The sequence below is a fragment of the Vicia villosa genome, linkage group LG2 (genome assembly GCF_029867415.1).
Source record: "Vicia villosa cultivar HV-30 ecotype Madison, WI linkage group LG2, Vvil1.0, whole genome shotgun sequence".
NCBI lineage: Eukaryota > Viridiplantae > Streptophyta > Magnoliopsida > Fabales > Fabaceae > Vicia > Vicia villosa.
Genome location: NC_081181.1, coordinates 78,209,442 through 78,232,735, shown reverse-complemented (window position 1 = coordinate 78,232,735; position 23,294 = coordinate 78,209,442). Strand labels below are relative to the sequence as shown.

The following is a 23,294-nucleotide window of genomic DNA, read 5'->3' as shown; positions in this document are numbered from 1 at the left end:
GTTTAATCGAACTATTTTGGAAAGAATCAGATGCATGTTGACTAGTGCCGGTTTAAAGAAGGTGTTCTGGGCTGAGGCTGTTTCGACAACAACATATCTGATAAACAGATGTCCTTCGACAGTGTTAGATATGAAGACACTTGAAGAAGTTTGGTCGGGACATCCACCAGATCTCGACAAACTGAGAGTATTTGGCTGCATAGCCTATGCTCACATTAGGCAAGACAAGGTCGAACCTAGAGCTCTGAAATGCATGTTCATGAGATACCCTGAAGGAGTCAAAGCTTATAGGCTATGGTGCCTAGAGCCAGGTCACAGGAGGTGTATCACCAGTCGAGATGTAGTTATCAATGAAGCTGAAATGGCTTTTAAGAAAGCTGATGATGTTGGTCAAAGTATAGAAACATATGACGAAGAGCTGGAACAGGTAGAGATTCCTGTTGAGGTGGAGAATGTTGATGCTGAATTGCATATCCCAGATGAAGTCGAAGAAGAAGTAGAAGATGCTGAAGTTGAGGAAACTGAAGATGACTACCTATTGTCGAGAGATAGGTCGAGAAGAGTCATTAAGGCACCTCAAAGACCTGGGTATGCAGATCTTATAGCTTATGCCTAAATCTCTGCAAGTGAGGTTCTAGACGAAGAACCTAGAGACTACAAGGAAGTTATGAGGAGTCGAAATAAGACTGAATGGTTGAAGGCCATGAATGATGAGATGAAATCTCTTCATGATAATCACACTTGGGAACTGATCAAGAAACCTGCTGGGGCAAGGTTAGTCAGCTGTAAATGGATTTTCAAAGTTAAAGAAGGAATTGAAGGAGTGACGTCGAAAAGATACAAGGCAAGGTTAGTTGCAAGGGGTTTCACTCAGAAAGAAGGTGTCGACTTCAATGATGTGTTCTCTCTTGTTGTGAAGCATAGGTCCATTCGAATGTTACTTGCCATGGTGGCACAGTTCGACCTTGAACTGGAACAGATGGATGTGAAGACTGCATTCTTGTATGGTGATCTAGATGAAACAATCCTGATGAGGCAACCTGAAGGGTATGTCGAAAAGGGGAAGGAAGATTATGTGTGCAAGCTAAAGAGATCTTTATATGGGCTGAAACAATCTCCTCGACAGTGGAATAGGAGATTCGACAAGTTCATGGCACGCATAAGTTTCATTAGAAGTCATTTCGACCACTGTGTTTACTTCAGATTTCGACCTGGTAATTCATTTGTTATTTTGTTGCTTTATGTGGATGATATTCTCATGGCAAGCAACAATGTTAAAGATGTGACGAGGGTAAAGGCTGAACTCAATAAGGAGTTCGATATGAAGGATCTGGGAGTAGCTTCCAGGATTCTTGGAATTGACATTCGAAGAGATAGAAAGAAGTCGAAGTTATGTCTATCTCAAGAGGCATATCTACGGAAGATTCTTGAAAAGTTTGGTATGTCGAATTCGAAGCCAGTTGTGACTCCAACAAACCCTTAATTCAAGTTGAGTATTGATCAGTGTCCCAATACTGATATCGAAAGATCCTATATGAATAGCATCCTATATTCTAATATAGTCGGTTCTTTGATGTATGCTATGGTCTGTACTAGACCCGACATAGCATACGCAGTAAGTCTTGTAAGCAGGTACATGGAGAATCCTGGAAAGGCTCACTGGCAAGCATTGAAGTGGATTTTAAGGTACATAAATGGGTCTCTGAATAGAGTCCTAATTTATGGTGGAGCCTTAGGTGAAGATAGTAAAGCAGTAATCGAAGGATATGTCGACTCTGATTATGTAGGTTGTATGGATTCCAGAAAATCTATTTCTGGATATGTTTTCACTATGTTTGGCACATCAATTAGTTGGAAAGCAACACTTCAGAAGGTTGTTGCTCTATCAACCACTGAAGCGGAGTATATTGCCTTAACTGAAGCTGTGAAAGAAGCATTGTGGCTTGAAGGTTTTGCAAAGGAGCTGAAACTTCAAGGTCGAAGTATCACTGTTAAATGTGATAATCAGAGTGCAATACACCTGTCGGAGAATTCAGCCTATCATGAGCGAACTAAGCACATTGATGTGAGGCTGCATTTCGTCAGAGGAGTAATCGAGCGTGGAGAAGTCCAAGTGCTGAAGGTTTCGACTAAAGATAATGCTGCTGATATGATCACCAAGACATTGCTGAGTTGCAAGTTTTTCCACTGTATGCAGTTGATAAAGCTGCATGAAGAAAGCTAGTTTGTTCCCTTGAGGTTGTAGAGTTAGATCCAAGGTGGAGATTTGTGAGATATTGGATCGAACTCTAGTATGGTCGAAGGGTAGCTTCTTGGTTCGACAGGATTAAGCATGAAGTCGAAGGTTGTTCACATGCTTGTGTCGAAGATGCTAGGGTTGTTAGCATGTTAAATTAGGTTTATTGTTTAAACCCTAATTTGTTAAGTTAGCTTGTGTATTAAGTTGGCTTGTGTAATGGGCCTTGCTGAAAAAGCCCATTAGTTAGTATGTTAGGTTTTATTATAAATAGCATACTAGTCTCTCATCATTGCTAAGCTGCAAATCCAAATTTAGGGTGCGAGAGGTTATTTGTTATTCTTGTAAACTTGTAATCTTGTTTTTAAGAGAAAGTGAAAGAATAGCAGTTATAACCAATTCATGTGTTCCTCTTCTTCCTTGTCCTTTATTCTTCTCTTGCATTATACTTAGTTCTTGGTATTGAATTCACAACACTTATAATACTATTATTATTTCCATTAACCTTATTGGACCTAAGTGATACACCCCTCTATTACTTCCTAACACCATAATTTGAGTCCAACACTATTCCTAGACTTATTTCTAACATACATCCTCCAACTTATTTTAACCAAATTAATTGATTTCTTGACATGTCAACTTAATAAATAATTCCAACTTTGCTATTTCTCACACACAACTTAACCCGACTAAATATTCCGATAAAATTTCTCATTTAATTCAATGTTATTTTCTACAGCTTCATCAATCCACCAATTGAATAATACTTCATAGTAATAAACCAATCAATTCTCTTAGGATAATACCGATAATTCCCAACTTCAACAATTTCCAATAATTAATTCCTTTAATAATTTAATTAAATAATTAATTAAATTCAGGGTGTTACACCGAGGGGCCTCAAAAAGTAAAGTTACTAGAAGCTACTAATTTTTCCTCGCTCTACCATCTCTTGACAACCTTTGAGCGTGGATTTCGATCCTTCCTCGCCCTAGCATCGCCCGACGAATTTGCCAAGACAAAAGCTCATTTCCTTGTTGCCTCTTTATTCCAAAACATGCACAAATGAAGCCATGTTTTTGCATTTGATTCCAATGATTCAACCATGCATGAATACTGATCGGAAAAATAGCAAGTGTACTATTTTTTTGCCTCTGTAGTAATAATAGGGGAAATTCCCCGAATGTCGATCTCAAGGACTGCGTAGGAAATACAGATTCTTAAAGTTTAATTCAATTGAACAAAAAAAACTAATGTTTTGGTTTTGGTGGATTAAATCCTTGCACAGAAAAAATAACGAGAAAAATAAATTGATTTTTGTTATCAAATATATGAGATGCTAGGGTGAGTGGTTGATTTGGCATGTAACACTCGGAATTAAGATCTCTTCAACAAGTTCATAACATTCAGTTACCACATCCTTAGGGTGTTTCCTCCTAAGTCCTTAGTGAGGAAACTTTTGGTCTTCCAACCTAAATCCTAAGTCCTTAGTAACCTAAATTGAAACCAAGCTTTCATATAATCAAGATTATGTGGTAATTATAGGGTATCCCTAGTCCTAGGTGATATCTACTATAATCAAATTATGCACAAACCCTAACAACTACAGTCCTGTATTTGTTAGCCATAGATTAATCCTTATTTGACCGATAAAGAAAACAAGAAGAACATTGCATAATTTAACTGAATAATATAAACCAATGTATTGACGAAATCACAAATTCATCGTTATTACAAAAACCAAATCAGGACCACCCCCCTAGCATTGGGGGGTTTAGCCTCTCATAATATTCAAGAAAGACATAGTAAAGAATTTAGACATTACAAAGATAATTGGGAACTTTGATCTTCAATGGTGTCCACCGTTGAATCTCTCCGTCTCCGAAATCCTTGATGAAGCTATCTTCTCTCTTCTGTGATTTTCTATCGTATGATGCCAAAAGTCCCAAAATTATTCTCTCAAACTCAACTAAATAGTCTAGGTACAAATCTCAGGCAAATGAAATGTCTAAAGTACCCTCAAGGTGGAGATTTAGTGAAAAAGCCCTAAAATTGGAAGTTTTCACGCTCACAGCAGCACTGGCCGTGCTTGGACGCACGGGCGGCCGTGCTGCTCTTTATTTTTATTTTTGCTCCCAGCCATCCTGACACGGGCCGTGCGTGGAAGCACGGGCGGCCGTGCGTGGTCCCTGGATTTTGTATGGAGAGTGCCATTCTCCTGACACGGGCCGTGTGTGGGAGCACGGGCGGCCGTGTTAGACCCCAGAACCTTGAATTTTCATCTTTCTCTTGCCTCTCCTTCCTTCATAGTTGCTTTGACACTTAAGATGACTTGTTTAAACCTGATATTGATACACAACTACCAAACGGCATCAAAAGAATCTAAATAACTTAAATTAAAACAAAATGCAAAGTAAACATAAAAACAATGGAACATGAAATACTTAAACAAAAGCAATAAAACATTGATCAAAGTGTTACCGAATCAACAAATTTAGACCGAATACATGACAGAAATTAGGTAGAAATGGTGACCGATCACAACCCCAAACTTATCTCATTGCTTGTCCTCAAGTGATGCAAGAGACTAAACAGAGGTCACCCTGGATTTTTTCTTTCCACAACACTGCCGATGTTATTCGCGACTTGCGTCTACCTTTTTAATCGAATCTCTGGCTTGCCGAACAAAACTTTCTACCACACTTCCACATCAGAGTACCTTTTTGCCTGCAAGCTTTTTCACACTTCTCACCAAATCTCTCGGGGTTAAAGTGTTTTGCACTCACAAAATAAAAGTATGCAATATCAACTCTTAATTTTGAATAAATTCTACCTTCACTACACTAACAAAGTTCACACACTTTTCGAGGTCTTTTGGGTTGTAATGGGGTTTAGGTACGGTGGGATACACAAGGAAATGGATAAACAAATGGTTTTGGGTTCGACATTCATGTTGTGTTTTTCGTAATTGTGCTCAACTTGTTACACTGGGGATTTATTCGACTTAGACTCTTTTGCTTCACTCATTCTTCCGTGAGTGCTTAATGTAACTGAGTCTTTCATTCGGGCAAGTTTTTCTCTTTCTTTCTTTTTTTATGGGACATACATTCATATGTCTCAAAAATTTTATTTTCATTTTTTTTACTTGCCCTCTTCTTTGATGATTACTACCCCAAACTTAGATTTTAGCACAACTCTGAAAACCACAACATTTATGCCGAGCAAGGGTTGGAAGTGTTTGGCTGCGGGTTACAGATATGGTTATAACAAACAAAAGGATATGGCTCAACTAGGGTAACAACGGATAAACATATAATTTAGGATGGCTAGAAAGGCTCAAGTGGTAAAACAAACAAATGCCTCAGTGTGTGTCCTCATATTATGCTGTGTCAGTAGAACATACGCAAAATCAGAATGATAAAGTCATACCTGAATGAACTCTCATGATGATCATCTGTTGTGTTTGGCTTTCTATAACCTCACAATGTTGGGTAAGCTTACAGGTTCCAAAGCACTCCTCGTGTCATGTGGCTCTTTTCCGGCGCAGGTATACCATACAATCCTCTTGGGCCAGTATCAACAAGTCGCGTCCAACAGTTACTTTTCTTTCGGCTGCATCAACTTCCAGGGTGCCTCGGGGGAATAGGTTCAGGTTGCACCTTTCATCCACTAAATACCATTCATCATTCATTCGGCATCCATAAGTCAATCTATAACACAATGTCAACATAACACACAAACAAAAACAAAAATGGAAAACAACTAAAAGCAAATGAAAGAACCCCTCCCACACTTGAACTAAACATTGTCCTCAATGTTTTAGAACCAGCCTTGGAGAGGTTGCTTACAGAGGTATTGCATTCCAATGATCACTTCCTAGCTTCCACTAGAGATGCTCTCTTTTATTTCCTGAAAATAAAACAAACAACCAGAAAAATTAATTATTAAAACCGTGGGTTGCCTCCCACGAAGCGCTTCGTTTAACGTCGCATGGCTCGACGGTCCATTACCCTTTATTATGGAGGGTATTTCCTTCTCCAAACCTTGTTTCTTGTTACTTTCTCCACCAAGAACTCATGAAGGTGAAAGGCATGGACCACTTTTCTCTTTAACTTACTTTCAAACTTCATCTTCTCACCTTGGTTTTCTTCTTTCTTTTTCTTCTTAACTTCTATAGCGACCTTAGGACTTTTGATAGCAACATGAGCTAGTTCCACCTGAGAAGCTATGCTTGAAACTTTTTCCTGGAGATGTTTAGGGCTTTTGTATTCTCCCTCACTTTCGATCATACCAACAGAAGCTTGATTATGTACAACTTCACTTTGTTTCTTGACTTCTAGCATCTTTACGGTTACTTCTTCATTAAAGGCTTTCACCGTCAGAGTCCCTTTCTCAATGTCAAAGTTGCAACGACTTGTCAACAAAAATGGTCTCCCAAGAAGGATAGGAGTTTCTTCATCTTCAGGAATGTCCATGATGTGGAAGTCAACAGGGAATACAAACTTGTCAATCTCCACCAATACGTCTTCAGCTATCCCATATGATTTCTTGATGGTGTGATCAGCGAACATCAACTTTGTCTCACTTTCACTTATCTTTCCCAAATCAAGCTTTTTAAAGATAGATAGTGGCATTAAACTCACACTAGAACCCGAATCAATGAGTACCTTTTTAAACATTCTGTTCTTGATAGTGCATGGTATCGCTGCCGCTCCAGGGTCTTTCTTCTTGATGGGGATCTTCCTTGCTGGAGAGACTATACTACACTTTTCTGTTGCAATTTCTGGTTCTCCCCCCATTGGCCTCTTTTTACCGATAACCTCCTTCATAAACTTCTTGTACAAAGGCATTTGCTCAAGTGCTTCAAAGAAAGGTAGATTAACCTCTAATTTTTTAAACAAGGCTGCAAACTTCTCAAAATCCTTTTCTGTTGAATTCTTCTTTGTCACTCTAGAAGGAAAAGGAAGCTTGATTGCCGGTTTAGCATCTTTCTTATTTTTCTCTTCAAGTTGCTTAACCGGTGGTATCACAATTTCGGGCTCTTTCACATTCTCTCTTATCTCCAAATCTACCTCAATCACCATGGGATCATCTATTTCCTCTTTTTCTTTTTCCGGTTCTTCCACTTTCTTACTCCTTGTAGTAACAGCATTAATCTTCTCTTCGTCTTTCGGATTTTTCACAGTTGAACTCGGAAAGGTACCTTGTGCCTGTAGAGTGAGATGTTGTGCTATTTGACCCACTTGAACTTCCAGATTTTTTATCGAAGCTGTGGTGTTCCTATGGTTGTTTCTAGTTTCTTCTTGAAACAGAGAGCATTGTCCAACCAATCTCTCAATGGCTACTTCCCACTCCGCCTTCTGAGGAATTTGTTGTTGATCTTTCCAAGCAAAGTTGGGATGATTCTTCCACCCTGGATTATAGGTGTTAGAATACGGGTTGTTTTGCCTCAAGAATTTGATTTCTTCAATTTGCTTGGGAGTAGCAACACAACACACAGTTTGGTGAGGGCCTTGGCAAATTTCACAGATTATAGGTTGAGCTTGTTGGACTTGAGCAACCTGTTGAGTACCAATATTCATAGCCTTTAATCTCTTTTCTACCTCTGCAGCTATAGCATCTTCAACCCGAATTTTGTTGGTGTCTAGCTTCAGATCAATGACTCCTTCAGGTTTTCTCGTACACCGGTCATACAACTCCAAATGCTCATTTGCAGCTATTGCTTCAATGATCTTGATGATACCAGAGGCTGTTGTGAAATTTGTTGAGCCTCCAGCTGCTGTATCGATCAACTGCTTTGTCTTTATTCTAAGACCATTGACAAATACTTGCATTTGTTCAGTCTTGTCCATATTATGAGTGGGACATGCTACTAGAATTCTTTTGAATCTTTTGTAGGCATCTCCTAAGGGTTCACCCTCTTTCTGCTTGAAGTTCAAGATATCATACCTCTTCCTTATAAATACAGATGCGGGAAAATACTCATTCAAGAAATCCTTCTCCATCTCTTCCCATGACGTGATACTTCCTGCTGGAAGAGAATAGAACCACTCTTCTGCTTCTTCGGCCAAGGTGAACGGGAACATTCTCAGCTTCTTTGCCTCTTCTGTATGCCCTTCAATTTTTAACGTTGTACTCATGGTAAGAAATCTTTGTAGGTGCTTGTTTGCATCTTCATTAACCTTTCCGGTGAAAGGTTTTCTTTCCAGCTGATTTATTGTGCTCGGATGCAGTTGAAAATTTGCCACATTTACCGGTTGGTTGACAATTGTTAGTCTACCACCCGGTGTGTTCGTAGCACCATAGTCTCCGAGAAGTCTCTCCGGTGGAGGTGGATTCTCGCCCATAACTTCCTCTTCACTTTCAGAATCTGAATGAACTGTCACAACTTCTTCGCATTCAAGTTTCTCTTGACGAGCTTGTCTACGCCTTGCGTGCAAGGTTCTTTCAATTTCTGCGTCAAAAGATAAATCAGCTGAGGACTTTCCTCGCATACAAAGATTAGCACAGACTAGTTGAAATTAGAAAAGAAAAAAAAGAAAGAAAAATAAAAAGTGCAGAAAATAAAATTTTAGTCGCAGAGCAACAAAATTTCAATTGAACTTAAGTTAAAAATCCGTATTTTGGCAGTCCCCGGCAACAGCGCCAAAAACTTGATCGGAAAAATAGCAAGTGTACTATTTTTTTGCCTCTGTAGTAATAATAGGGGAAATTCCCCGAATGTCGATCTCAAGGACTGCGTAGGAAATACAGATTCTTAAAGTTTAATTCAATTGAACAAAAAAAACTAATGTTTTGGTTTTGGTGGATTAAATCCTTGCACAGAAAAAATAACGAGAAAAATAAATTGATTTTTGTTATCAAATATATGAGATGCTAGGGTGAGTGGTTGATTTGGCATGTAACACTCGGAATTAAGATCTCTTCAACAAGTTCATAACATTCAGTTACCACATCCTTAGGGTGTTTCCTCCTAAGTCCTTAGTGAGGAAACCTTTGGTCTTCCAACCTAAATCCTAAGTCCTTAGTAACCTAAATTGAAACCAAGCTTTCATATAATCAAGATTATGTGGTAATTATAGGGTATCCCTAGTCCTAGGTGATATCTACTATAATCAAATTATGCACAAACCCTAACAACTACAGTCCTGTATTTGTTAGCCATAGATTAATCCTTATTTGACCGATAAAGAAAACAAGAAGAACATTGCATAATTTAACTGAATAATATAAACCAATGTATTGACGAAATCACAAATTCATCGTTATTACAAAAACCAAATCAGGACCACCCCCCTAGCATTGGGGGGTTTAGCCTCTCATAATATTCAAGAAAGACATAGTAAAGAATTTAGACATTACAAAGATAATTGGGAACTTTGATCTTCAATGGTGTCCACCGTTGAATCTCTCCGTCTCCGAAATCCTTGATGAAGCTATCTTCTCTCTTCTGTGATTTTCTATCGTATGATGCCAAAAGTCCCAAAATTATTCTCTCAAACTCAACTAAATAGTCTAGGTACAAATCTCAGGCAAATGAAATGTCTAAAGTACCCTCAAGGTGGAGATTTAGTGAAAAAGCCCTAAAATTGGAAGTTTTCACGCTCACAGCAGCACTGGCCGTGCTTGGACGCACGGGCGGCCGTGCTGCTCTTTATTTTTATTTTTGCTCCCAGCCATCCTGACACGGGCCGTGCGTGGAAGCACGGGCGGCCGTGCGTGGTCCCTGGATTTTGTATGGAGAGTGCCATTCTCCTGACACGGGTCGTGTGTGGGAGCACGGGCGGCCGTGTTAGACCCCAGAACCTTGAATTTTCATCTTTCTCTTGCCTCTCCTTCCTTCATAGTTGCTTTGACACTTAAGATGACTTGTTTAAACCTGATATTCATACACAACTACCAAACGGCATCAAAAGAATCTAAATAACTTAAATTAAAACAAAATGCAAAGTAAACATAAAAACAATGGAACATGAAATACTTAAACAAAAGCAATAAAGCATTGATCAAAGTGTTACCGAATCAACAAATTTAGACCGAATACATGACAGAAATTAGGTAGAAATGGTGACCGATCAAATACCTATAGAAATGAGATGACAACGATTAATCTGTACAATATTAACACATAAATGAGACTATACATAAAATGTATATATTTACATACAAGTTGAGGTTTTTTTTTACTATATTCCAACAAAATAAGTCTATATGTGCCAGAAAACTATACACACATTTAACTAAAATTTAACACTTATCAAACTCTCTCCAAGTAAAACTTTGTTTATCCTCAAACAAGAATTTCACCAACTAATAGAAACAAAAGCAACAACCCCTATACTAAAACTACACCATGTCAAATATTCTAAAACAACACATGATCAATCTGGAATCACATCTAGCACAACATTTTATAAATGGATGAAAGAAAAACATGAGGGACTTCAACTCACACCCAACAATCTTGTTAACAACAGATTGAATTAAGCACTCAGCTAATAAAACTTATATTGAAAGCATGAAAGAAAAAATCACAAAGGACTTTCAAGGGTTGCAATGTGGCTTGGATTACCAATAAGGGCCATATCTCAAGATAGGGGAAACAAGATTTCCTAATCCTATAAGATAATTCACTTCCAACATTTTCAAGCTTGCACAACTTTAGTTTACCCTTTTCAAATATTACAACCTTTAACTCAAAGGTTGGCATACAATGTTTGCCAATTTTATTCTTTCAAAGCATTTTTTCTTTTCTTTTGATTTCTTTTTTTCAACCACTTTCTTTTTCAAAACTTATCAACAAATCTTTTTCTCCCCAACTTGACTACAACCAAACATTATAACAAGAATGCTCCAAAACTTTCTAAGGCAATGGAAATAATTCTAACCACAATTTATGGTTGATGGTTCAAAAAAAAAAATTCAAAATCCTTAAAAAAAATAAATGAACTAATTACTCGTGCATAAGTACCATAAATCAACTACAACATGGATTTTAACAAAAAGGCTCAAAGGGGTTAACGAAATCTCGCTCACTCACAAGGAAGGTTTATTTATTTGGTCAAGTGGTTGTGCTCAATTTAAACAAATGCCATGATCATTTTCATGCTTTTAAACTATTCAACATGAATGCAAGATTAAACATAATAAAACCTAGCTAAAACAAAAATTGCTTGTCTCCCATGTATATAGTGAACAATGAAAAGCTTCCTCCAAATTTGGATATGACCTAAACTGATTCAATCATGAAACATGTAGTGCGAATGAATGAATGACATGATACTTGTACAAATTCTAAGTTTCACGTTCATGCTATGGTTTAGAAAGAAATAAACATGTACCTTGACAATGTAATCTCCATTAAAACCATTATCATTATCATAACATTTTCTTGTAGACGCACTCAAATTTGAACAATCACACCATGTCACGTAAAGCCAATAAAAACCAAGTTTTTGGACAAACATAAAACAAATTTCTAACAACCTATTAAAATTTAAATTAATCTAAAATACTAAACACAAAGCTATAAAAACTTAAAAACCATCGGGTTGCCTCCCTAAAAGCACATGTTTAACGTTGTTAGCTTGACGCCTTTATTTATTAACACCCCTCCATATGTCCCTATTAACATGGCTAGTTGTTCACCAACAACTACTCCTAACCAACACTTTGGAAAACGTGAAGGAAAATAAAATATATACAATATAGACAAGTATGGAAAACATGTATAAATATAAATGTATGGAAAATATAGACAAGTAAATATACAAGTATAACTATACAAGTGTAAATACAATATAGACATTACGTAAAAAAGCTCAAAAACATAGAAACTATTGCAATCTTTTTAATATCTAAACACCAATCCCCCGAAATGGCGCCATTTTGTTGTTACAGTAAAGCAGCAAAAAAAGTAAGTATTTTTGTTTTATTGTCTCCATATGGATTAGAGCAAGGGTTCTAATGCCTATAAATAGTTTTTATGTTTTTAGATTGGTTTGATTGGTTTAAAGGCATAAAGTGCGGAGTGTAAAACATATGAACAAGAAAATAGTGCATTATCTACAGAGGAGAGAACTCTTCGGGATTGGATTTCATCTACCCATGAAATAGTTTAACCTAATGACGAGTTGTACGCAACCAAAGACACTCGTCAATATCATCAAGCATCACCCACAGCAGAGGTTATCCAGTGATTTCTCACGCAACTAAACAATACATAAGCATTAAAAATTAATACCTAGTGTGAATATTAGCTCAAAATATGTTTCTAGAGTTTAGAACCTAATACGTGTTCATTCTAATTCTAGATTTGAAGCTCAAAATATGTTTCTAGAGTTTAAAACCTAATATATGTTCATCCTAGTTCCATATTTAAAGCGTATATGTCTATAGCAACTCAATCCAAACATAAATCAAGAAAACAAGGATGGCATCAATATTTATATGTAAGACAAATATTATACAACGCCATGATAAAAAAATAAACATAAACTAAGAGTAAACGTACAAACAAAACCCCAACAGTAGAGAATACAGAGAGAAGAAAAAAGATGAACCGTCATCTCTGACAGTGTCAACACGATTGATGCAAATCCAACTCTAGGTCATCAATATGCAACCTCTAATGTTATTTTCCTAGCCTCTCTACTACAAAAAATGGTTCTAATGTAGTTGGGGTAAAAATCCCCAAAGCCATACCCTAAAATTTTTTTCTTAGACTATATATATATATATATATATATATATATATATATATATATATATATATATATATATATATATATATATATATATATATATATATATATATATATATATTAGTTTTTGTACATACTAATTTACTCGGGGCCAAATTATTCTCCTGGTGAAAAGTTACTTTCCTCAACAAAATATCTATGTTCTCCCGGTGAACAGAAGTTTCGTCCGACAATCTTGCTTTCGCCTCCTTATTCATCTGGTGACCTCAGCACGAATAGTTACTGGAAGCTATTGACTTTGCCTCGCTCTACCTTCGCCCGAAAACCTCAGAGCGATGATTTCAATCCTTGCTCACCCATACTCACCCGACGAATATTCCAAGAAACAAGCACAATTGTTCAAAACTTGCATAATTGAAGCCATGGTTGTTTTTTATTCCAATGCTTCAACCATGCAAGAATACCTAAAAAAAGAGATAAAAAAATCAATCCATACAATATTTACACAGAACTGCGAATATAGACAATATGTACATATTTACATACAAGTTGAGGTTTATTTACTATATTCTAATAAAATAAGTTTATATGTTCCACAAAACTATACATAAATTTTACTACAATTTGACACTTATCACTTTCTTCGATCCGTATATTGAAGGGACTAGTAGCGAGATGGTGGATTAGTGTCGAAAGCTACTTAAGAACTCGCAACATTAAGGAAGACTTATAACACTTCAAGGAAATATTTTGGGATAAGTAATTCTAGATACATTAATTGTGGGGCCATGAAGAGTATAGTTCGAAAAACTCAGGAAATGAAATATTTATCAAGGTACCAAACCAAGTCAACCACCATAAAGCAACGCTTGTAACAGACCTCACTTTGGATAATGAAAGGCAAAATTAGTGAGACGTTTTAATTTGCAGGATCAGGGACTCATAGTGAGTGTTTATCATTAGCAGAGAACCCAAAATGCCACCGTGAGAGGACCCAGTGAGTGGCCTGTTAGATGATGGCAAGCCAAAATCACCAAATAAAATTTGATTTTGAAAGTTAATTGAAAATAGTGCTAGCTGAAAGTATTCCTATATTTCATGTTATTATTATTATAAAAATTAATTATAAAAGTGTTGGAATTCCAATTATGACACCTTTCCTTTGTCATCTCAACAATTTAGTCATCACATAAAAAACAACACTCAAATGACGTGAGACTAAAATCTGTAAAAAAAAATTAAAATATAAAAACTAATAAATTGTATTTTAAAATGGAGGGACTAAATCTTTTATAAAATAAAAACTACGGGGACTAAAGTTTCAATTAATTTAATTGTTAAAAGAAAAAAAAGAAAGAAAGTAGATAATGAATTAAAAATATTATGTCAACGTTTTTTTATTAATGTTTTTTTTTGTTTTTAAATATAAAACTTTCTAATATAAACTAGAAAGAATGAATTATAAATAAAGTGGAATTTCAATTATTTCTCCTAACCTCTGTAAACTCATAATACTACGTCCATAGATAATAACCATCAAAATCCCTTTTAAAATGGAGAGACTAAAATAAAAAAAAAACAAAAAAAACTAGAAGAACTAAAGATTCAATTAATTGAATTGTAAAAAGAGAAAACCATTAAAACTAGACAGCCAATTAGACATATTTTTATCATTTCGTTATATTTAAAATATTCAAATTTTATAACTTTTCCTAAATTGAGGTCTATTTTTTTAAAAGTAAAATTGTTATTTAGTTGATTTATATACTACTAAAGAAAAAAATTGAAATAAAAAGTTGATTTTGTGAATGAAAATACAAATTTTAGAAGTCAAATATGTTATACGTTTAATCTCCTTTTTTATTATAGAAAAATAATGAATAAAAAAGGAAACACACATTTTATCTATTTTAACCAAATTTTTGGTCGAATAGTTAAAATTTCTTATAACTGCAAAAAAATAATTATTGAATGGATTGTGAATATATCATCAAAATGTTTTAGATTAATAAAATATTTTTTTGGTAATCCTTAAATATAAAAATATTTTTTCTTTATTTATATAATTTTTTCCTTAAAAGTATTTCTTTTAAAATATTTCTTTCTAAAAAAGGAAAAATAATTAAATCTTTTATCAGCGCTATCGCGAAATATGTCATACCTAAATATCAAGACGCGTTTTCTTATAACAATTATTATTATTATTATTATTATTATTATTATTATTATTATTATTATTATTATTATTATTATTACTATTATATATATATATATATATATATATATATATATATATATATATATATATATATATATATATATATATATATATATATATATATATATATATATATATATATATAGGAAGCATATCAAGTGAGAGCATTTTAAAAATAATCTCACTTGATACGCTCCATATATATATATATATATATATATATATATATATATATATATATATATATATATATATATATATATATATATATATATATATATATATATATATATGAGGAGGGTTATATTTACTTCAAGAGTAAATTATTATAACTTACTCCACATCTTAACCATTTGTTATTTTCAATCTAATGGTTAAAAATATTAAGTAATTAAATATGGAGAGAGAAAAATATTCCTTATTATTTTTAACTATTAGATTGAAAAGAATTAATGGTCAAGATGTGGGGTAAGTTTCAATAACTTACTCTTGGACTAAATATAATCTTCCTCTATATTTCTTATTATTTTTAACCATTAGATTGAAAAGAATAAATGGTCAAGATGTGGAGTAAGTTATAATAACTTACTCTTGGAGTAAATATAATCTTTCTCTCTCTATATATATATATATATATATATATATATATATATATATATATATATATATATATATATATATATATATATATATATATATATATATATATATATATATATATATATATATATATATATATATATATATATCCCAATGTAAGTTATCCAATACATAATTTCTTCCATTTTTTTATTTCAGTATTTTGTTGATTCTCTTCGTAAATTCTTTAGAATGCTAAAGGTACTTATATCAAATTGATTAAATATTTGCGGGAAGATTTTTTTTTCATTGGTTTGTTTGGTTTTTCATTAGTTTGTTTGGATTTGGCAGCTTTAATATATGTATCACTGTCTTAATTTTATTTTTCTTTGTTTAAATTCATTGTTAGGTTGATTTTCATTGAATGTGATCTTTTACCCAAGATTCTTCATTTTTTCATGATTTTTAGTTCCTTCTATGCGATCTCTTTTCAGATTCATTCAAACATTAGCAACTTAAAATATGTTTTAAAGTTTTTTTTTTGTTTTTTTTATTGTTGCCACAAAATTGAGTTTTTTAGTATTTTTTTAAAGTACTTCAAATTTAAAAATAATAATTTCGTGAATATTTGGGAGACGAGATCAGATGATACATATCAACATTTTATGAGTGAATTTTTTAATTTTATTATTTATTGAATTAAAATTAGTTGAATAGTATGAATCGTTCTAGTGGTGAATATCTTATGTTTTTTTTTCTTAGAGTGTGAGGGAATCAGGTACAAAGAAACCTATAACAAGCGATGATGCACACATGTATCTAGAAGAAGTAAAGGATGCGTTTAAAGATGAGAAGTACAAGTACAGTGAATTTCTAAGGACCATGAAAGATTTCAATCTCAAAAGGTTTGATTTATTAGTATCAAGATAAAATGTTTTTAATTGGTTTATTGTAATTTATTTGATTCTTTTTCTTTAATGTAATTTCAGAATCGATGTTACGGATGTGGTGGCAAGAGTGGAGATATTGTTTAAGGGGCATGAAGAATTATTATTGAAATTTAATGACTTCTTGCCAGATGCATTTGAAATCAAATCTTCACCAAAGAAGCCAAGTATATCGGTAGTGAATAAAGAAGATGCTAACAAATATTTGGAAAAAGTGAAGGTATAAGGATTCTTGAGTTATAGGATATATTATTTTCATACACATTTTTTTAGTGTTTAGAGAAAAATATTAATATAATTTTCTTGTTTATTTTGTTAATATAATGGGTCCTTTCTATGCAGAATCGCTTTCAACATCAACTTGATGTATACGATTCATTTCTAGACATCATGATTATGTACAAAAACAAAGATAAAAGCCTTGAAGAGATATATGACATGGTATGTGGTGTGTTTTCTAGACATTTCATTTTTATTTTCTTTTGTAGTTCTCATTTGAATTATAATTAGATCATATTTTGCAGGTCATTTCACTTTTTGAAGACCATCATGATCTCGTTGATGGATTTACTATTTTTCTTCCATAAAATAACATGTGGTGTATACAAATTTTCTCTCATAAACTCGCATGTCATGAGTTAATAAGTACCAATGGTTTTGTCAAGGAGAGAGTTTATTTTAAAGATTTAATTTTAATGTTTGTACTTTAAGGAACTGCTTCAATAAGATTTTATCAATTTAGTTTAATATTTTTTGGACAATGATGAAGATTTTTATATGAGAATAAAACAAAGATAAATTGATCGACGAAATTAATTACAACAGAAACAATTAATTAATAATCTAGTTAAAAATTATTTTGGAAAATTTAATTTGTGCATGTTTGTTCTATGGTAGGATTGTCGTCTTTGTTAAGGGGAGTCCGGCACAAGAGATTAATATTAAGAAACCTTTTTCCTTTGGTGATATTTGATTGAGATATTCAAACATATGTATGGTAATACTAAATATTTATCAATGGCTTAAAGAGGATGATTCTAAATATGTTAGAATCTTGCCATGAATCTCAAGTATTTTGTGTATATCTTATTTAGCCTTAGAGGCAATTTTTTACGGGTTATGCTCTTATGTGTTAATATATAAAATTATATGATTGGCATGGCGGAAGACTTCTTCATTATAGATATGTGCAACTAATTCTACAAAATTATCATGAGATCGATGGCATGAGGTGTTTAAACCTAAAAATGTATGAGGTCTTGGGGTAAGGTGTTAAAAAAGCTATTTTTTGGCCATTTTAGTTGGTGTATCAAATTATTCTATATGTCGTAATCGGTTACAATAGTTAACACATAAACAATAGTGAAATTGTTAGGGCTGTGACTCTGTACGTAAGCGGTTACAGCTGTTACTTCTGATTTTTCTGTTTTAGTTTTAAATGTGTTTTTAGCTTCCCACTCATTTTATAACTTGATGTATATAAGGGATCCAGTGCTCCCTAGTTTGGTTAAAGCCAATTTCACTACTCACCCTTAATTACTCTCTATCTCTCTTAACTTTTCTCAATTCTCTAAACTTCATCTTCTCCAATTGAACCTAATTTTCCATTGATACACCTTAATATATGTTGTATGTTCTAATATTTGGCATCAAGAGACCTGGTTCTGATCCAATTCCGTTGCAACAATGAGTATTGTTTCCAACGATTGAATCCCTACTAAGCTACCGATTCTTGATTCTTGATTTGGAGAATTATGAATCCCTACTAAGTGGTTGAAATAAATGAAGGTTTTCTTTGGGTATCAAGAAGTTCTCGATATCGTTAACAATGGTGTTACACCACTTGGGGATGAATCCACTACCTCGATTTCATTTTGGAAGCATTGTGATGATGAGGGTATAATGCGTGAGATTGTTTTGCCCTATACGTCCCACCAATTGGTATTGCCGAGAGGAAAAATCATTTGATTATGAATATGATATGAAGCATGTTAAGAAGTAAAAGCCTCTGAAGGAACTATGGGGAGAAGTTCTTTCTACAGCCACCTATTTTTTGAATAGATGCCCTACTAAGAAGCTTGAGAAACATACATTGGAAGAGGTATGGTCTGAACTCAAACTAAATATAAGCCATTTGAGAGTTTTCGGTTCGGTAGCGTATCGACATGTGTCAGGTCAACTTAGAAAGAAGTTGGACAACAAGGGAGAGGAAATTATTTTTGTTGGATATCAATCCACGGGTGGTTACAAACTGTTTGATTTGAGAAATCATAAGATTACGATTAGTCGAGATGTAATTTTAGATGAAAATGGAAGCAGCAGTCCCACTGTAACCGGTTACATCCACCTAGTGCAATTTGGTGTAACCAGTTACCAACAGCAAAAACAGAATCCTAGTGCAGAACAAGGTGTAATCAGTTAAATTCAATAATGAAGGTGATTTCATTCATTTTGCGCTTATGGTCGAAGGTGAACCGGTGAACACGGAGCAGGCTCTAAGCGATCCAAAGTGGATTTGTGTAATGAAATAGGTGCTGAAATGTATTCAAAAGAATGACACTTGTGGTTTAGTTGATCTACCTCATGGAAAGATGCCAATGTGTGTGCGTTAGGTCTATAAAGTGAAGGAAAATCTCAAAGGAGAGATAATCAAGTATAAGGCTCGATTGGTTTGCGAAGAGATTTTTACAATGTGAAGGTATAGAATTTAAGGAAGTGTTTGCACATGTGGATAGGCTTGAGACCATCTGTTTGCTTGTTGTGATTTCTAACAGCAATAATTAAGGGATTTATCAAATGGATGTCAAATCTACATTTTTAGATGGCCCGCTTCGTGAAGAGGTTTATGGTAAGCAGCCCCCTAGATTTGTAGTGAAGAATCAAGAGATGACATGCTACAGGTTGCATAAAGCATTATATTGTTTGAAACAAGATCCAAGAGCTTGGAACAAACGCATTAATGGCTTTCTTGTTGATATTGGTTTCAATCGGTGTGTGTCCAAACATGGTGTTTATGTGAGATCGGATACGACTAATGGTGTGATCATTATTTACCTATATGTAGATTATCTTTTGATTACCGGCACCTGCGAGAAGAATATCTCAAGGTTCAAGAGTGAATTTATGAATGAGTTCGAGATAACGGACTTTGGGATGATAACATATTTCCTTGGCATATAGTTCCAACAGAAAAAAACAAGACTGCTCATGCATCAAAGGAGGTACGCACTTGAGATCTTGAAAAGGTGCAAAATAAAGCATTATAATGCAACAATTACTCCATGTGAATCAAGGCTACAACTGTCCAAGAGTGAGGATAAGCAAGATGTGGATCCAACTCAATATCAGAGATTGATTGGATCATTGCGGTACTTGTGCAATACGCGACCAGACTTGGCATTTAGTGTCGGTATTGCTAGTAGATTCATGGAGAGACCAAAGGTGTCTTGTATGGCGGCGGTCAAGAGGATACTTAGATACATCAAAGGAACTCTCGATTGTGGAATTCTCTTTCTGGCATCAGATACGGGCCGAAAATGTGATTTACTTGGTTTCACCGATTCCAACTGGTGTGGTGATAAAGATTATAGAAATTCAATGTGTGGATACATCTCCATTGATACACCTTATTTGATTTTGTATGTTCTAACATAAGGGACTTCTAGAAAATAAAGATCCAGGTTTTCGAAAATATAAATTATCCTTGAAATTTACCTAGGGACACAACTAATTTAAACTATTTTATTTTTAAAAATTAATTAATGAAGCTAGGTAAATTTCTAATACATTGTTATTCTATGAGAATAATGGATTCCCATATAAACCTCATTACTATATGTCAAGCTACATATTTGTATATATCCACAATTTATGGTTAGTATTTTTAACGGTCAAAACCCTAATGTAATTACCCAGGAGCTAAACATTTGGATATCAATTTTATAGGGGATAACCCTTCGGGGTAATGATTTCTGACCAATTTTTTGTGCGAGCCCCGACCTCTCTGTAATTTCTTAGAAATAAATTTTATAAGGCTTTCTACTAGTTTTTAAAGGTTGATTCCTTAAGGTAAAAAAAGTGTTTTTCTTGTAGCATGATTATCAATTACAAAGGTCGTGCTGATGGGTGTGTCTATCAAAAAGTTCATCTTAGTTGGACTTTGTGTATTTTTTGTAGTTTTCATGTACACTCATATAGCAATATGTTTTTTATTTGTGATTTTTCCATTCATGTTTGGAATAGTATGATTAGTTGAGTGGGTGGGGTATACGATGTCAATAAATTTATTTCTCATTTAATTTTAAATATTTAGTCATTATGGGATGAGAAACCGATTGATTCTAGTTTGACTTTCATGTGGAGATTTAGGTACTTAGATTCTAAGATTGCTTATTGTTATACCCCAAAATTTGCCCGCATCTTTTTCAAAAGAAGGCAACAGACTTCTGTCTAAAAATTGGGAGTTTCATATAATCTTGAATTTTATTTCATAAATATCCTGATTTTATGAATACTCAGTTTTTAGAATATTTCTTATACGATATTTTGGTTCGCTGTTGAATTTATTCTTACACAAACGCCAAGTACTGTTTATCACTTCACACACGCTGTTTATTTGAGATTTATTTGCAGATAAATAGTACTAACGCAATTGGTACAAAATTAAATTTTTGCAGGCGCAGAGTCCGGGGATTCAGACTGTACTGGTAACAATTAATTTATTATTGGTTTTGTTTCCCACTAATTTTTGTACTATATTATTATTTTCAAAATCTCTTCCTTTATTTTCAAATCTCTTGCTTTCATTTCAAATCTCTTTCTTTCAAATCAAATCCTAACTTTATTCTATACATCTCTCTTTTCAAACCCTACCATACACTTTCTTTCAAATCCTACTACTACTCAAATTTTCCTTTTTTTTTGTACGGTATCACTTCATTCCCCAACGTCTCTATCCTTCTTTTCACTCTATAAATACCCCTCATTTTTTCCATAAATTCTCACATAATATTTCACTCACTTCCCAAAATTTTATCTCATAATTATTTTCTCTTCTTCCCCGGCAAAAATGGCAAAGTGGATGGATACGATTTTTCTTATGGTCATCACTGTTTTGGTGGTGATCATGTCTTTTTTCTGTCTACATAGTCCTGAAAAATGCGGACCTGGGATACTTACACTCCCGTGCATCTATATGTTGTTATTTATAGCATGGGTTTTTAATCGTCATTTTTAAAGTTTGTCGTATCTTTCGCTTTCAAATAATGTACCGTTCATTATATTTGTCGTACTGTTCGTTATATTGTGTAATATTTGTACTATCAGTATTAAATGTTGTACTATCTGTCGTACTGTAGTTTAATTATCAAGATAATATTATGTGTGTTTATTGCTAGTTAAATATTTATTTTTCTGTGCATTAAATATTTTTCAAGATTATTATCGGTAATTTCATTCGCGTACGGTATATTTTATTTATTTATTATGTTTGTGTTTTTTCTAACAATTCAGGTAAATAAATTTTCACCATTAACACAACAAAAAAAAGCAAAAAAGAAAAAAATTAACTTTAACTGTTAAAGTTTTCAGTTTAACTGTTACGTTAATTCCCGGACAGTCAGTTAACAGTCAAACCCGCTGACAGCACGATTCTCCGTGTTTTGTATCACCATTCAAATCAATATTTTGCATTTCAAAATTCCAAGATTTTTGTTCTAGAAGTCTTCTGATAATCACATGATCAGCAGAGACTCAACACTGCACAAAAATCAGGTACGCTTAACTGTCTCCTACACAAACAGTCCCTAACTAAGGTTTTTGTTTTTTTTTTCAGGAGAACAAGTTTTTTGAGACCTCAAATGGATTTCATGGATCACCATATGTCTCAAAGTACCACCAGACAAATTTTCAAACTTCAATTCGCTCGGACGCACAGTCAGCAGCTCAAACAGTCAATAGACGACCAGTTTGACCGAAAAGTCAACAGACAGTAAAAAATGAAATTTTTTGTCAACATCCATATTTTGTCAAAAGATTCATTATTTGATCAATGGTTGATCATAATTCATCAAGAAAAGTTCAAAAATCGACGAAACCCTAAGTTTCAAAATTAGGGTTTTCTCCTAAAAAGTCAACTTAACTTTGACCGGCCATAACTCTCTCCTCGTTCATTCCAAAAATTCCAACCAAAGCTTGTTTTGAAGAAAATTCAATTATATTTCAAATGAAATTGATCCCATGGTCATTGGATTTACCATTTGAAAAATATGAGCTCAGACATTACAGGTCATTTTCAAAGTCAACAAAAAGTGGTTTTTTGTAAAAGGCCATAAAATCAAGATAACTTCTCCAAATGCAAAAAATTTTCCGAAGTAGCTTGTAGAGGACATCTTGAGGTTTCTAAAAAGTACAAGAACTCCTTCATATGATCAAAATTGAGGGAGATATGCCTTGTTGAAGTTGGCTATTTTTTGGGAAAATGCATGAAACTAGCATTGATCAAAATGGTTTTTTTTCCAAAAGAGGCCAAGCATTCATGATCCAAACATGTTTCTAATGATGTTAAAGGGCTCCCATGACCAACATTAGGCCCATGATGATCAAGAAGA

The 23,294-nt window shown here is 33.9% G+C and overlaps 1 protein-coding gene across 1 annotated transcript; it reads left to right on the top strand.

Moving 5' to 3' along the window:
* The first annotated feature begins 361 nt into the window (after positions 1-361).
* LOC131649414 (paired amphipathic helix protein Sin3-like 4) lies at positions 362-17,273 on the top strand. Its single transcript, XM_058919173.1, has 5 exons — positions 362-427; positions 16,502-16,644; positions 16,729-16,906; positions 17,029-17,127; positions 17,211-17,273. Exons 1-5 carry the CDS (start codon positions 362-364, stop codon positions 17,271-17,273), a joined length of 549 nt encoding a protein of 182 aa, XP_058775156.1.
* Positions 17,274-23,294: the final 6,021 nt, after the last annotated feature.